Source organism: Polyodon spathula, chromosome 43, assembly GCF_017654505.1.
Source record: "Polyodon spathula isolate WHYD16114869_AA chromosome 43, ASM1765450v1, whole genome shotgun sequence".
NCBI lineage: Eukaryota > Metazoa > Chordata > Actinopteri > Acipenseriformes > Polyodontidae > Polyodon > Polyodon spathula.
In genome coordinates, this window is record NC_054576.1 from 3,011,708 (window position 1) to 3,024,207 (window position 12,500).

Genomic DNA, 12,500 nt, shown 5'->3' on the forward strand with positions numbered 1-12,500 from the left:
ATCCTGAGCAGCATCTCATTGGCTACTGAGGACCCAATCAGAGCGCACTCCTTCAGAAACCAGGTGGGTCACCCAAACACCACCAAAACCCAACCCTCAACCCCCAACCCTCACCACCCAAAACTCAACCCTCAACATCAACCCTCAACACCCAACCCTCAACCCCAACCCTCAACACCCAACCCTCAACACCCAACCCTCAACACCCAACCCTCAACACCAACCCTTACCACCAACCCTCACCACCAACCCTCACCACCAACCCTCAACACCCAACCCTCAACACCCAACCCTCAACACCAACCCTCAACACCCAACCCTCAACACCAACCCTCAACACCCAACCCTCAACACCTCAACACCAACCCTCAACACCCAACCCTCAACACCAACCCTCAACACCCAACCCTCAACCCTCAACACCCAACCCTCAACCCTCAACACCCAACCCTCAACACCCAACCCTCAACACCCAACCCTCAACACCCAACCCTCACCACCAACCCTCAACACCCAACCCTCAACACCAACCCTCAACACCCAACCCTCAACACCTCAACACCCCCTCAACACCTCAACACCCAACCCTCACCACCCAACCCCCAACCCTCAACACCAACCCTCAACACTCAACCCTCAACACCCAACCCTCACCCTCAACCCTTAACACAGATTCTCAACACTAATCCCCAACCCCCAACCCTCAACTCCCAACCCCCAACGCCCAACCCCCCTTCAGCCCATCAAGGCTCGTCCCTTGTCAGCACACCGTCTCCTCTACTGGCAGGAACCTGATTTGAAAGCACAGCATGTCTCGTCTCCTCTGATTCCTCTCTGCTTGTTTTAGGTGCTGGGTTATGCCGACTATGCCTTTACGTCCATCTTCACTGTGGAAATCTTACTCAAGGTACCCTCAGTCAATCAGTCTGTCTGTGTTTTAGAGCTCTGCACTCCACTTCAGGATGAGGCTTCTTTCTGTGCTAGACTTTCAGGATGGTTGAGCGGGTGAAATACAGTCAGTCTGAGTTTTATTCATCTTCTTGGGCAATGCTGAGACTAGCTATAAGAGGCTGAACTCCCTAGGGGAGTGGCTAAGCAAAACAGAAAGATTTCAACAGCAGGGTACGGCAGTTCAGCACTGCGTCCAGCTATGGACAAAGGTTTTGCGTCGCCTTGAGCAAATTCCCCGCGTTTCCGTCAAAAGACTGCCGTGCGCGTGTTCCGTCGGGACCCAGGTATGACCCATTTGTTAGAACCAGGTGCTTTCTACGTTTTTTTTCTTTTTGCTAGGAATTCGGTCTCGTCGGCGTTTCCGGCAGTGTTTGTTTGAATCTGGTGTGTTTCCCTGTGATATTCGCTCATTGGTATTGTACGTTGTCTTTGTCCCTCTTTGTCGTTGCAGGTGACAGTGTACGGGGTGTTTCTGCACAAGGGCTCCTTCTGCAGGAACTGGTTCAATCTTCTGGATCTTTTGGTTGTCAGTGTGTCCCTCATCTCCTTCTTCTTACAGTAAGCCTGGGATCAGACGTCTGCGGGCCGGAGGGTGGTACTGCACCCTGCGATCGGCGAGCGACCTTTCCTTCAGCCCCTGCGTGTGTAAAGTGTCTAGTTTCTTCTCTCTGCTCTACTTCAGAGCTGTCCGAACAATTTTATGGCTGGATGTTTTCCTGGACAAAGTGTGGCTTTCCTAACCCTAAACCCCGCAGCCCCAAGTCCACCCACCTTCCCTGATAAAAGCTTATCACAGTAACTTTCTAACCCTGCTTTCCCATGGTCACCTTATGCAGAGGGGTGCATCTATTTTTTTTTTTTAACTAACTCTCTCCTCTCTCTGTCTCTCCCTCTCTCCTCTCCCTCTCACTCTCCCTCCTCTCTCTCTCTGTCTCTCTCTCCCTCTCTGTCTCTCTCTCTCTCCCTCCTCTCTCTGTCTCTGTCTCTGTCTCTCTCTCTCCTCTCTCTCCCTCCTCTCTCTCTCTCTCTCCCTCCTCTCCCTCTCTCTGTCTCTCTCTCTCTCCCTCCTCTCTCTGTCTCTGTCTCTCTCTCTCTCTCTCCTCTCTCTCCCTCCTCTCTGTCTCTCTCTCCCTCTCCCTCTCTCTGTCTCTCTCTCCCTCCTCTCTCTCTCTCTCTCCCTCTCTCTGTCTCTCTCTCTCTCTCTCTGTCCCTCTCTCTCTCCCTCCTCTCTCTCTCTCTCTCTCTCTCTCTCCCTCTCTCTCCCTCCTCTCTCTCTCTCTCTCTCTCTCTCTCTCTCTCTCTCTCTCTCTCTCTCTCTCTCTCTCTCTCTCTCTCTCTCTCTCCCTCCTCTCTGTCTCTGTCTCTCTCTCTCTCTCTGTCTCTCTCTCTCTCCCTCCTCTCTCTGTCTCTGTCTCTGTCTCTCAGCTCCAGCGCAATCTCTGTAGTGAAGATCCTGAGAGTGCTGAGAGTGCTTAGACCTCTGAGAGCCATCAACAGGGCCAAGGGGCTCAAGGTAACACGTGTGTGTGTGTGTGTGTGTGTGTCTCGCTCTCTCTCTGTCTCGCTGTCTCTCTCCTCTCTCTCTGTCTCACTGTCTCCTCTCTCTCTGTCTCGCTGTCTCTCTCCTCTCTCTCTCTCTCGCTGTCTCTCTCCTCTCTCTCTCTCTCTCGTCTGTCTCTCTCTCTCTCTCTCTCTCTGTCTCTCTCTCTCTCTCTCTCTCTCTGTCTTTCAGCACGTGGTACAGTGTTGTTTGTGTGTATCCTCTCTCTCTCTCTCTGTCAGTTCGCCGTGGCAGTCTGTGCACATGTTCACGTGTGTATACTCAGCCCTGTCGGGACCAGAGAGAGAGGAAAGGTGCACGTGGTACAGTGTGTGTGTGTGTGTGTGTGTATCCTCAGCCCTGTCTCTCTCTCTTTCAGCACGTGGTACAGTGTGTGTGTGTGGTGTGTGGTATCTCAGAGAGAGTCTCTCTCTCTTTCAGCACGTGGTAACAGGTGTGTGTGTGTGTTGTGTCATCCTCAGCCTTGAGAGAAAGTCTTTCAGCATGGTACAAGCACATGTGTGTGTGTGTGTGTCTCCTCAGCGCCATGGACCTCTCTCTCTGACACAGCACACGTGGTACCAGTCGTGTGTGTGGGGTCGTGTATCCTCAGCCCTGTTCTCTCTCTCGGACAGAGAGACGTGGAAAGTGTGAACAGGGTGTGTGTGTGTGTATCCTCAGCCCTGTCTCTCTCTCTTTCAGCACGTGGTACAGTGTGTGTGTGTGTGTGTGTATCCTCAGCCCTGTCTCTCTCTCTTTCAGCACGTGGTACAGTGTGTGTTTGTGTGTATCCTCAGCCCTGTCTCTCTCTCTTTCAGCACGTGGTACAGTGTGTGTGTGTGTGTGTATCCTCAGCCCTGTCTCTCTCTCTTTCAGCACGTGGTACAGTGTGTGTGTGTGTGTATCCTCAGCCCTGTCTCTCTCTCTTTCAGCACGTGGTACAGTGTGTGTGTGTGTGTATCCTCAGCCCTCTCTCTCTCTCTTTCAGCACGTGGTACAGTGTGTGTGTGTGTGTGTGTATCCTCAGCCCTGTCTCTCTCTCTTTCAGCACGTGGTACAGTGTGTGTGTGTGTGTATCCTCAGCCCTGTCTCTCTCTCTTTCAGCACGTGTGTAACAAAAAAGTGTGTGTGTGTGTCAGTGTGTTCCTCAGCCCTGACATCTCTTTTGACAGACGTGGTACAGTGTGTGTGTGTTGGTTCTGTGTGTATCATCAGCCTGTCTCTCTCTCTTTCAGCACGTGGTACAGTGTGTGTTTGTATCATCAGTATCCTTCTATCTTCAGTAACGTGGTACCAGTGTTTGTGTGTGTGTGTGTGGTACGTGTCACCCTCAAAGAGAGTCTTTCGGCACGTGGTTAAACACCTGTGGTGTCGTGTGTGTGATCCTCAGCCCTGTCCCATGTCACACAACCAAGCCACATAGGAGTCGGTGACAGAGAGTGTAAGAAAGGTGCACCCGTCTCACTCTCTTTCAGCACGTGTACATGTGGAGTGGTGACAGTGAGTATCCTCTTTTCAGCACTGCTCTGTCACTCTTTGGTGTGTCACAGCCTGTCTCTCTATCTTTTCAGGCACGTGGTACAGTCAGTGTGTGTGTGTGTGTGTGTATGTTTGTGTGGGTGTGTGTCCTCAGCCCTGTCTCTCTCTCTTTCAGCACGTGGTACAGTGTGTGTTTGTGTGTATCCTCAGCCCTGTCTCTCTCTCTTTCAGCACGTGGTACAGTGTGTGTGTGTGTGTGTATCCTCAGCCCTGTCTCTCTCTCTTTCAGCACGTGGTACAGTGTGTGTGTGTGTGTATCCTCAGCCCTGTCTCTCTCTCTTTCAGCACGTGGTACAGTGTGTGTGTGTGTGTGTGTCCTCAGCCCTGTCTCTCTCTCTTTCAGCACGTGGTACAGTGTGTGTTTGTGTGTATCCTCAGCCCTGTCTCTCTCTCTTTCAGCACGTGGTACAGTGTGTGTGTGTGTGTGTGTGTATCCTCAGCCCTGTCTCTCTCTCTTTCAGCACGTGGTACAGTGTGTGTGTGTGTGTGTATCCTCAGCCCTGTCTCTCTCTCTTTCAGCACGTGGTACAGTGTGTGTTTGTGTGTATCCTCAGCCCTCTCTCTCTCTCTTTCAGCACGTGGTACAGTGTGTGTGTGTGTGTGTATCCTCAGCCCTCTCTCTCTCTCTTTCAGCACGTGGTACAGTGTGTGTGTGTATCCTCAGCCCTGTCTCTCTCTCTTTCAGCACGTGGTACAGTGTGTGTGTGTGTGTGTGTATCCTCAGCCCTGTCTCTCTCTCTTTCAGCACGTGGTACGGTGTGTGTGTGTCTGTCAGCCCTGTCCTCTCTCTTTCAGCACGTGGTACCAGTGTGAGTGTGTGGTACGAGAGCCGATCTTCTTTCTTGAGCAACTGGGTTCAGTGGTGTGTCTGTGTGTGTGTGTGTGTCTCTCAGCTCTGTCTCTCTGTCTTTCAGCACGTGGTACAGTGTGTGTGTGTGTATCCTCAGCCCTCTCTCTCTCTCTTTCAGCACGTGGTACAGTGTGTGTGTGTGTGTATCCTCAGCCCTGTCTCTCTCTCTTTCAGCACGTGGTACAGTGTGTGTGTGTGTGTGTATCCTCAGCCCTGTCTCTCTCTCTTTCAGCACGTGGTACAGTGTGTGTGTGTGTGTCTTCAGCCCTGTCTCTCTCTCTTTCAGCCCGTGGTACAGTGTGTGTGTGTGTGTGTGTGTATCCTCAGCCCTGTCTCTCTCTCTTTCAGCACGTGGTACAGTGTGTGTTTGTGTGTATCCTCAGCCCTGTCTCTCTCTCTTTCAGCACGTGGTACAGTGTGTGTTTGTGTGTATCCTCAGCCCTGTCTCTCTCTCTTTCAGCACGTGGTACAGTGTGTGTTTGTGTGTATCCTCAGCCCTGTCTCTCTCTCTTTCAGCACGTGGTACAGTGTGTGTGTGTGTGTGTGTCCTCAGCCCTGTCTCTCTCTCTTTCAGCACGTGGTACAGTGTGTGTTTGTGTGTATCCTCAGCCCTGTCTCTCTCTCTTTCAGCACGTGGTACAGTGTGTGTGTGTGTGTGTATCCTCAGCCCTGTCTCTCTCTCTTTCAGCACGTGGTACAGTGTGTGTGTGTGTGTGTGTATCCTCAGCCCTGTCTCTCTCTCTTTCAGCACGTGGTACAGTGTGTGTGTGTGTGTGTATCCTCAGCCCTGTCTCTCTCTCTTTCAGCACGTGGTACAGTGTGTGTTTGTGTGTATCCTCAGCCCTGTCTCTCTCTCTTTCAGCACGTGGTACAGTGTGTGTGTGTGTGTGTATCCTCAGCCCTGTCTCTCTCTCTTTCAGCACGTGGTACAGTGTGTGTGTGTGTGTGTGTATCCTCCCCTGTATGTCATCTCAGTCTCTCTGTCAGTCGTGTGTGTAGGTACAGTGTGTGTGTGTGTGTGTGTATCCTCAGCCCTGTCTCTCTCTCTTTCAGCACGTGGTACAGTGTGTGTGTGTGTGTATCCTCAGCCCTGTCTCTCTCTCTTTCAGCACGTGGTACAGTGTGTGTGTGTGTGTATCTTCAGCCCTCTCTCTCTCTCTTTCAGCACGTGGTACAGTGTGTGTGTGTGTGTATCCTCAGCCCTGTCTCTCTCTCTTTCAGCACGTGGTACAGTGTGTGTGTGTTTGTGTGTATCCTCAGCCCTGTCTCTCTCTCTTTCAGCACGTGGTACAGTGTGTGTGTGTGTGTGTATCCTCAGCCCTGTCTCTCTCTCTTTCAGCACGTGGTACAGTGTGTGTGTGTGTGTGTATCCTCAGCCCTCTCTCTCTCTCTTTCAGCACGTGGTACAGTGTGTGTGTGTGTGTGTGTATCCTCAGCCCTGTCTCTCTCTCTTTCAGCACGTGGTACAGTGTGTGTGTGTGTGTGTATCCTCAGCCCTGTCTCTCTCTCTTTCAGCACGTGGTACAGTGTGTGTGTGTGTGTGTGTATCCTCAGCCCTCTCTCTCTCTCTTTCAGCACGTGGTACAGTGTGTGTGTGTGTGTGTATCCTCAGCCCTGTCTCTCTCTCTTTCAGCACGTGGTACAGTGTGTGTGTGTGTGTGTGTATCCTCAGCCCTGTCTCTCTCTCTTTCAGCACGTGGTACAGTGTGTGTGTGTGTGTGTGTATCCTCAGCCCTGTCTCTCTCTCTTTCAGCACGTGGTACAGTGTGTGTGTGTGTGTGTGTATCCTCAGCCCTGTCTCTCTCTCTTTCAGCACGTGGTACAGTGTGTGTTTGTGTGTATCCTCAGCCCTGTCTCTCTCTCTTTCAGCACGTGGTACAGTGTGTGTGTGTGTGTGTGTATCCTCAGCCCTGTCTCTCTCTCTTTCAGCACGTGGTACAGTGTGTGTGTGTGTGTGTGTATCCTCAGCCCTGTCTCTCGTTTTAGAATTGTGTCGTCACTCTGTCACACACACGGTAGAGTCGGGAAAGAGAGAGAGAAAAGTCGTGCTCTATGTCACACAGGCACACACACACAATAGGAGTGGGGACGGAGAGAGAGAAAGTCTCGTGCACGTCTCTCTTTTTCAGCACGTGGTACAGTGTGTGTGTGTGTGTATCCTCAGCCCTGTCTCTCTCTCTTTCAGCACGTGGTACAGTGTGTGTGTGTGTGTGTGTATCCTCAGCCCTGTCTCTCTCTCTTTCAGCACGTGGTACAGTGTGTGTGTGTATCCTCAGCCCTGTCTCTCTCTCTTTCAGCACGTGGTACAGTGTGTGTTTGTGTGTATCCTCAGCCCTGTCTCTCTCTCTTTCAGCACGTGGTACAGTGTGTGTTTGTGGCGATCAAGACCATCGGGAACATCATGATAGTCACCACTCTGCTGCAGTTCATGTTCGCCTGCATTGGAGTGCAGCTCTTCAAGGTAATTAATAATAAGAAGAAGAAGTGAGAATAATTTCAACATATATAGGCATGAATCTCACATGCCTATATATGTTTTATTTTATTTTTTTCTTTGTTGATTTATAATTTCATTTTTTTTTTTTTATGATTCAGGGTAAATTCTACAGGTGCACTGATGAAGCCAAGCACACTCCAGACCAATGCAAGTGAGGCTGATATATGATGTTAAAGTTTTTGTTGGTAAACAGAAAGTGTGTCCTGATCTCTCTCTCCCCCCTCTCCTCTCTCTCTCTCTCGGGCTGTAGAGGCTCCTTCATCGTCTATAAGGATGGTGATGTCCTGCACCCCATGGTGAGGGAGCGTGTCTGGCACAACAGCGATTTTAACTTCGATAACGTGCTGGCTGGCATGATGGCGCTGTTCACGGTGTCCACCTTCGAGGGCTGGCCCGCGTGAGTCCCTGTGCGAGTCTGCGTGTCTCTGTGAGTCTGTCAGTGTGTGTGTGTGAATCTGGCTGTGGGAGTGTGTGTGTGTGGTGCATGTTTGTTTGTGTAATTCGGCAGTGTGACTCAGTTTCTTCTGGTTTGTCTTGGCACGGAGTTGATCAGTTTATCTGCCCCCCCAGGCTCCTGTACAAAGCGATCGATGCAAACGCAGAGAACGAGGGCCCAGTCTACAACTACCGGGTGGAGATTTCCATCTTCTTCATCATCTACATCATCATCATCGCTTTCTTCATGATGAACATCTTCGTGGGCTTCGTCATCATCACCTTCCGGGACCAGGGGGAGCAGGAGTACAAGAACTGTGAGCTGGACAAGAACCAGGTGCTAAAACAGAGACACACACTGAGACACACGCTGAGACACAGAGACACACACTGAGACACACACTGACCGCTGAGTCCCACTCTGACTCTGTGGTGCTATGGGGCTACGACACAACAGGACACGCTGTTGAGACCAAAAAATGAGTACACTGAGACACACTCTGAGACACAGAGGACACTTACTGAGATGACTACTGAGACGTGACACTGCAGTATACCACACCTGAGAGGAGACAAACTGAGACACATTGAGACACACACTGAGAGACAGTGAGACTCACCCCCCCCCCCTGACCTTTCTCCCCCCTCCTCCAGAGGCAGTGTGTGGAGTTTGCCCTGAAGGCCCAGCCTTTGCAGCTCTACATCCCCAAGAACAAGCTTCAGTACAAGTTCTGGTCCATGGTCAACTCGACCGGGTTCGAATACATCATGTTCATCCTGATCCTGCTCAACACCATCACCCTGGCCATGCAGGTGGGAGTCAGTGTCACTGCGCCCTGCGCCCTGCACAGGCAATAGGGAATACACTGCTGAGAACACATCACTCTACACAAAGCAAGCAAGACATTGCGTGGCGCCTGAAGCCTGGATTGAAAACACACACATCTCTGTAGTGAAGACAACACAGCCATGGCCAAAAGATTTGCATCACTCTATAGAAAGAATTAACTGTGCATCACAAATTCAAATAGAAGCCATGTTAGGGATCAATAATTAAGTGAATGACTGGCACGCTCGCTCTCTCTCTCTTTACTCACACTCTCTCCCCCTTCTCTCCTCCCCTCCTTTCCCCTCCTCTCTCCTCCTCTCTTCCTCTGTCCCCCTCTCTCCTTCTCTCTCCTTCTCTCCTCTCTCTCCTTCTCTCCTCTCCCCTCCTCTCCTCCTGTCTCCTCTCTCCCCTCCCTCTCCCCTCCTCCTGTCTCCTCTCTCCCCTCTCCTCTCCCCTCCTCTCCTCCCTCCTCCTCTCCTCCCCTCCTCTCCTCTCTCTCAGCACTATGAACAGTCCGATTCCTTTAACTATGCCATGGATCTCCTGAACATGATCTTCACTGGTCTCTTCACTGTGGAGATGATCCTCAAGCTACTCGCCTTCCGACCCAAAGTGAGTCCGGACCAGGGGAGCAGACCAGGGGAGCGCTGATACTCCTGCCTGTGCTTGTATTCCGCTCTTAAAACACCCAACGCAGTTGAACTTAATTGCCTGGTACTCAGTAGCAAAAGAGAGGGAAGGACCGCTTTTCTTCAGTTGAAATCAACACATTAATTGATTTTTATAAGGGTTTATTTACCCTGTGTGGTTTTTTTTGTGTTTTTTGTATATGCTTTACCAGACCTCTTTGTGCTTTACAATGCTTCCCTATGCTTTACCAGACCTCTCTGTGCTTTACAATGCTTCCCTATGCTTTACACCAGACCTCTCTGTGCTTTGCAATGCTTCCCTGTGCTTTACCAGACCTCTCTGTGCTTTACAATGCTTCCCTATGCTTTACCAGACCTCTCTGTGCTTTACAATGCTTCCCTATGCTTTACCAGACCTCTCTGTGCTTTACAATGCTTCCCTATGCTTTACCAGACCTCTCTGTGCTTTACAATGCTTCCCTATGCTTTACCAGACCTCTCTGTGCTTTACAATGCTTCCCTGTGCTTTACCAGACCTCTCTGTGCTTTACAATGCTTCCCTATGCTTTACCAGACCTCTCTGTGCTTTGCAATGCTTCCCTGTGCTTTACCAGACCTCTCTGTGCTTTACAATGCTTCCCTATGCTTTACCAGACCTCTCTGTGCTTTACAATGCTTCCCTATGCTTTACCAGACCTCTCTGTGCTTTACAATGCTTCCCTATGCTTTACCAGACCTCTTTGTGCTTTATAATGCTTCCCTATGCTTTACCAGACAGTTTATTTCATTAAATACCTCTCTGTCCTCCTGTCCCTGCCTGGTGTCCGGCAGCACTATTTCATGGATGCGTGGAACTCGTTTGACGCTCTGATCGTGGTCGGCAGTGTGGTGGATATCGCCGTCACTGAGTTCAACGTGAGTAACGAGACCAGGGCCTGCTCTCTGTAACACACACACACACACTCACACACACACACACACTCACACACACACACACACCTCACACACACACACCACACACACACACACACACACACACACACACACACACACACACACACTCACACACACACACACACACACACACACACACACACACACACACACACACACACTCATACACCACACTCACACATACCCACACACACACTCACACACTCACACCACACACACACCACACACTACACACACACTCACACACACACACTCACACACACACACACTCACACACACACACACACACACACACACACACACACACACACACCTCACCACACACACACTCTCACACACACACACACACACACTCACACACACACACACACACACACACACACACACACACACACACACACTCCACACACACACACACACACACACACACACACACACACACACACACACACACACACACACACACACAAAAACACACACACACACACACACACCCTCACACACACACACACACACACACTCACACACACACTCACACACACACACACACTCACACACACACACACACACACACACACTCACACACACACACACACACACACACACACACACACACACACACACACACACACACACACACACACACACACACACACACACACACACTCAGCTCTGTTTCACTTTGAATCACCACTAGCAAAGAAACCGCCAGGACAGGGAGATACATTAATAATAAATGATAGTCAGTGATTTTGACTAGCAATCTTTCACCAAAGACAGTCTGAAAGACTTTTAAAAATTAAAAAAAGCTGTTCATTTTTAATTTTTTTTTTTTTTTTTTTTTTTTTGTCTATTCCATGTGTGAGAAAGCGAGCAAGTGCCGATTCATTCCATTGATTAATTTAATACTATGCGTTGGATTGATCCTGATCTAGCTAGTGGTTCCTCCACTGAAGTATTTTTATCACCCTCTCTCTCCCCTCTCTCTCTCTTTTTTTTTTTTTTGTTCTTTGTCTAAATGTGGGTGCTATCCTAAGTCTACCTTCTAGAAGGTCCTGCCTATCCCTCTCTCTCTCTCTCTCTCTCTCTCTGTCTCTCTCCTCTCTCTCTCTCTCCTCTCTCCTCTCTCTCTCTCTCTCTCTGTCTCTCTCCTCTCTCTTCTCTCTCTCTCTCTCTCTCTCTCTCTGTCTCCCTCCTCTCTCTGTCTCTATCCTCTCTCTCTCTCTCTCTCTGTCTTGCTCGTTCTCACCCTCTCCAGAACGGAGGTGATCTTGGTCACGAGGTAAACTCCTTCACAGAATCATCTCTCTGTCTCTCTGTCTGTCTGTCTGTCTGACAAAACAGTGGTTGCATGTGAATTGAGGTTTGTTTTGGTTGAGATTGGGATTCATGGGGTCTTCATAGAATGGGGTCTTCCAGCAGGAGGTGTCAAATCGAACCGCAGCCTGGCTGGCGTGTGTGTGTGTGTGTGTGCGTGCGTGCGTGCGTGCGTGCGACCCTGAGCGAGTCACTTCACCTCCTTGTGCTCTGTCCTTCATGCGAGACGTCAAACTCACGAGGTCCTATTGGAAGAGACTCTGCAGCAGCAGCAGCAGCTGTTGATGGTGCAGAGTTCACCCTCCTAGTCTCTGCGAGTCGCTTTGGATAAAAGTGTCTGCTGAACGACTCATTTATAAAATTGGGTAGAAATCGGGTCAAATAATCAGACAGATAATTGAAACATCAGAAAAAGTATTACAGCTGATCACAAAAGGGGAAAAAAAAAGGTTTTCAGAGCTGACGAAAGTCTGCTCTCTCTCCTCCCTCTCCCTCTCCCTCTCTCTTTCTCCTCCCTCTCTCTCTCTCTCCAGAGCGCGGAGGACAGCTCTCGAATCTCCATCACTTTCTTCCGTCTTTTCCGAGTGATGCGATTGGTCAAGCTGCTGAGCAAGGGGGAGGGCATTCGAACCCTGCTGTGGACCTTCATCAAGTCCTTCCAGGTCACACACCCCTTCCATTCTAGTGAAGACTTTTCAACAATTTATTTTTAAAATATAAATCCACCGATGAAACCTTGGCTGTTTTTTAATTGTGTTGCTTGCCTTAGAGAAGGCTTGATCTGCCGTGGTGTATAGAGCCAGCGCCATCCACTCACCTAGCACTGGGTGTCGGATTCCCTTCTGTGTTGCTGGCAGTACTCTAGCTGTGCAGAAGGTGGCGCTGGGGCTCCAAAGCAATGTTCGCCCCACCTGCCTTGCGCCGGGTCTGCGTGAGTTTCTCACCCTGGTTTAACCCTT

The 12,500-nt window shown here is 50.2% G+C and overlaps 1 protein-coding gene across 1 annotated transcript in view; it reads left to right on the forward strand.

The window, feature by feature from the left end:
- The window catches only part of LOC121305498 (voltage-dependent L-type calcium channel subunit alpha-1D-like), a 43,508-nt gene that overhangs the window by 12,839 nt on the left and 18,169 nt on the right, over window positions 1–12,500 (forward strand). Inside the window, exons 20-32 of the mRNA XM_041237138.1 lie at window positions 1–63; window positions 848–907; window positions 1,403–1,509; window positions 2,377–2,464; window positions 7,234–7,341; window positions 7,476–7,528; window positions 7,628–7,774; window positions 7,948–8,149; window positions 8,467–8,625; window positions 9,143–9,253; window positions 10,102–10,185; window positions 11,483–11,506; window positions 12,075–12,203. The exon at window positions 1–63 is cut by the window's left edge and continues 67 nt beyond it. Coding sequence (XP_041093072.1) covers window positions 1–63; window positions 848–907; window positions 1,403–1,509; window positions 2,377–2,464; window positions 7,234–7,341; window positions 7,476–7,528; window positions 7,628–7,774; window positions 7,948–8,149; window positions 8,467–8,625; window positions 9,143–9,253; window positions 10,102–10,185; window positions 11,483–11,506; window positions 12,075–12,203 — 1,335 coding nt within the window. The remainder of the gene's footprint in view (window positions 64–847; window positions 908–1,402; window positions 1,510–2,376; window positions 2,465–7,233; window positions 7,342–7,475; window positions 7,529–7,627; window positions 7,775–7,947; window positions 8,150–8,466; window positions 8,626–9,142; window positions 9,254–10,101; window positions 10,186–11,482; window positions 11,507–12,074; window positions 12,204–12,500) is intronic.